This window comes from Benincasa hispida, chromosome 1 (assembly GCF_027475165.1).
Source record: "Benincasa hispida cultivar pf3 chromosome 1, pf3_genome.v1.1, whole genome shotgun sequence".
NCBI lineage: Eukaryota > Viridiplantae > Streptophyta > Magnoliopsida > Cucurbitales > Cucurbitaceae > Benincasa > Benincasa hispida.
Window position 1 is genome coordinate 88,069,461 of NC_143478.1, and position 3,788 is coordinate 88,073,248.

The 3,788-nt window shown below is 36.8% G+C and overlaps 1 protein-coding gene across 1 annotated transcript; it reads left to right on the plus strand.

Moving 5' to 3' along the window:
• Window positions 1-375: 375 nt before the first annotated feature.
• On the plus strand, window positions 376-3,579 carry LOC150038813 (uncharacterized). The gene is made up of 6 exons (XM_090314545.1): window positions 376-495; window positions 592-642; window positions 749-927; window positions 1,063-1,195; window positions 1,321-1,419; window positions 3,031-3,579. The coding sequence occupies exons 1-6, from the start codon at window positions 376-378 to the stop codon at window positions 3,577-3,579; spliced, it is 1,131 nt and encodes a 376-aa protein (XP_090170671.1).
• Window positions 3,580-3,788: the final 209 nt, after the last annotated feature.

Below are 3,788 nucleotides of genomic sequence, written 5' to 3' on the forward strand. Positions count from 1 at the left end.
AGTATGCCTAGTTTCTCAAAAAACTGTGCATGAGGAAGAGACAAGCAAAAGAGAAAGAGAGGGTGGTGGTAAGTCAATCAATGTATTTGATCCTTCAAAAGAACTTTCCTAAAAAACAAAAGGATCCAAGTATGTTCTCTCTCCCTTAATTGATTGGGAAGAAGAAAAATAAAGAGAGCGGTGTTAGATCTTGGTGCATCCATTAATGTAATGCCATATTCCATTTATCAAGAACTAAAATTAAAAGACCTAACTGAGGCTAGAGTAGTAATACAATTAGCTTATAGGTCTTTTATTCATCCGTTAGGAATCATAGAAGATGTCCTTGTGCAATTTAATGATCTTCTTTTCCCTGCTGACTTTTACATTCTTAAAATGGATGAACCTGCATCCATTTCATTTGTATCCATCTTGCTTGGTCGGCCTTTCATGAAAAGGACCAAAACCAAGATCGATGTGAATGAAGGTACTTTGTCTATTGAGTTTGACGATGAAGTAGTTAAATATTATATTTTTTATGCTATGAAGTCTTCCACCATTGGGCATGTATAGTCTTTGTGCTAGGTTGACGTATTTGATTGCTTTGAGTAGGAAGTAGTTTGGGACGTCTATAATGATGACGAGGATGATTTAGGCGATTTGGTCTCACTTGAGGAGCTTCCCACTTTATCCATGAAAAAAATCGATAAGTATGCCTTCTTATTCTGATAATGATTCATCTGAAAATGTGCTTCCTTCTGTCGTGCAGGCACCTAAAGTGGAACTGAAGGAGCTTCCTAACCATCTGAAGTATGCCTATCTAGGTGAAGCTGAAACATTGCCCGTGATTATTTTAAAGAATTTAACTGATAAGCAAGAAGAACATTTTGGTAAAGGTCTTGCAAACATAAAAGCTTGCCATAGGGTGGACGTTGGCAGCCATCAAAGGTATTAGCCTCGCTGTGTGTATGCATCGAATTTCTCTTGAAGAAGAAGCTAAGCCTTGTTAGGAACCCCAACAATGTTTGAATCCTGTTCTAAAGGAGGTCATTATGAAAGAGGTCTTTAAATTCCTCGATTTAGGTATATCTACCTTATTGCTGATAGTGAATGGGTCAGTCCTATATACATAGTGCCTAAGAAAATAAGTGTTACTGTAGTTAAAAATGAGAAGGGTAATTTAATTCCTGTTAAGAATTCAAAATGGATGGAGAATGTGTATAGACTTTAGGAAGTTAAATGTCGTCATTAGGAAAGATCACTTCCCCATCCCATTCATAAATAAGATGCTTGAGAGGCTAGTTGGAAAGTCTTTCTTCTATTTTCTTGATGGTTTTTCAGATTTCTAGCCGATCCAGATTAACCAGGAAGATCAATAGAAGACGACCTTTACATGCCTCTATGGCACCTTTGCTATCAGAAGAATGTTGTTCGGGCTATGTAATGCTCCACGTACTTTCCAGCATTGCATGATGAGTATTGATAGGCCTGAAACTTATGTCCTTAATAAGCTTCAAACTTGATCAAAAGAAAATTTGTATATACCGAACTATTCCTATTACTACTGCAACGTAGAAGCAGTGGTAAGTCTGATTTGATCCACAAGGGAGCATGATTTGTTTCATTTAGTTTTCTAACTAGAACAGTAAATTGGCGATTTTGTGTGGAAGATATATATGCGTGAAATTAAAATATAAATGTAAATGTAATCTAGAATAGGCGTTGACCTAACTTCAAGAGCTAGAGAGAGTTTCCTTTACAATTTCTTTCATTAGGCATCAATTAATTACACTGAATCTATCAACCCCATAACCTATTAGAAAATTTAATAGCCCAATTAGCCAAATTCGATATTAAACTAAATTAGCCCTAATTCAATTTACAACTCTTTCTTCTTAGCAACATACAAGTTAAAATTGAATTGCATTACGAAAGAGTTCAATAGTTGAGGCATGCTACAAGCTAAAAAAGCCATATCTTATAGCATGATTTATTTGGAACATATTATATTAGGACGTACATGCATTTGGTCAGAAAAGCTCTAGACTTTACACATGCGATCCTAATATGCACAACTAAATTAATCAATATATGCATAGGCTATGACGATTTTGCAAACAAGAATTTCCATAAACTAATTTGTCAGACCAATTTATAAAAATTCCATTAAGATTCAATCAAATTACCCCAAAGAGTTCACAACAATTCAGTTAAATTAATTAGAAATCATTCAAGAAATTAAACATAGGGATCTTGCTCAAAGAAATTAGATAGGATTTACCTCTTAATTCATAGACACGAGATACACATCCAATCCGTCAATTACAACCCAAAATAAAAAGAAAAATTAACCTAAAGATACTAAAATCTAAAGGGAAAGGAAGAAGATTGAAGTTTAACTTCGGCCTCCATCAGTTCAGCCCCCAAAATTTAGCATATTTTGACCTAAAGACGAAGGGAGGTATTTATAGAAATCATCGCAGCGTCACAATGCTGGCGTTGTGCAAACTTCAGAGCGTTGCAATGCTATAGGTAGTGTTGCAATGCTGCACATTCTACCTTATAGTGTCAGGCGAGCGTTGCAACGCTGCAAAGCGTCAGGCAAGTTTTAGACTGGCATTGCAAGCTTGTGCTAGTGGCATTTTCATAATTTCCGCTCTTTTGAAGCCTGAATGCTCAAATCACCTCCAAATTGCTTCAAATTAACCTTGTTTTTCACCAAATGATTAATTCTACCTCTTGATTCCTCGGTACCTACAAAATAGGGAAATAAACACGTAAAATTCGATAATGAGCCCGAATTGAGCTAGGAATAATAGCTCTTTTTGAGAGCTATCAAGTATCTTTTCCGAATTTATTGAGAACTGTATAGAGGTGTTTATGGATGACTTCACTATTTATGGGGACTCATTTCATGACTATTTTTCAAACTTGTCTAGGGTGTTAGAGCAATGTACTGAGTCAAACCTTGTTCTTAATTTCAAAAAATGTCATTTTATGGTCTCGCATGCGATTATACTTGGACATATTATTTCTGAGCATGGTATAAAGGTTGGTCTTGCTAAAGTTAATGTTATTGCTAAGCTCCCTTACCCTACAAAAATGAGAAAGGTTCAATCTTTTCTTGGGCATGTAGGTTTCTACCGCAGGTTTATCAAGGTTTTCAGAAAAATCGTTCAGCCAATAACCTCTCTTCTTCACAAGAACATGGCCTTTGAATTTGGTGATGAATTCAAGGCAAGCTTTGACGTGCTAAAGAATGCCCTGTCCTGTGCTCCAGTTATTCAAGCTCCTCGTTGGGATCTTCCTTTCGTGATCATATGCAACACGAGCGACCATGTTGTTGGAGCCATTTTGGGTCAGAAGGTGGATAAGAAACATCATGTGATCTACTACGCTTCAAAGACCCTAAACCCGACCCAGTGTAGCTACACCACGATGCAAAAGGAGTTTTTAGTTGTTGTCTTTGCTTTTGAAAAATTATGTTCTTACATTCTTGGATCTAAAGTGGTTGTCTTTTCTGATCATGCAGCTTTGCAGTGTCTTATGTCGAAAAAGAAGTCCAAGTCCAGATTGTTGAGGTGGGTTCTTCTTCTCTAGGGGTTTAACCTGAAGCTTAAAGACGGTAAGGGGTGTGAACATGCTATCGCCGATCACTTGAGCAGACTTGTAGCAGAAGGTGGTTGTCTCAATTCTCATTGAGACTTCCCTGACCATACGCTAATGCAGGCAGATGGCATTTCTATGACTCTTTAGTATGCTGACCTCATTAACAATTTGACCAAAGGTGAGTATTGATAATGGGTAGA

Coding starts and splice junctions, on each gene's coding strand:
- LOC150038813 (XM_090314545.1), top strand. CDS start 376: ATGGATGAACCTGCATCCATTTCATTTGTATCCATCTTGCTTGGTCGG. Junction 928..1,062: donor GACGTTGGCAGCCATCAAAG/GTATTAGCCTCG, acceptor TCCTCGATTTAG/GTATATCTACCTTATTGCTG. Junction 1,196..1,320: donor ATTCAAAATGGATGGAGAAT/GTGTATAGACTT, acceptor ATGGTTTTTCAG/ATTTCTAGCCGATCCAGATT.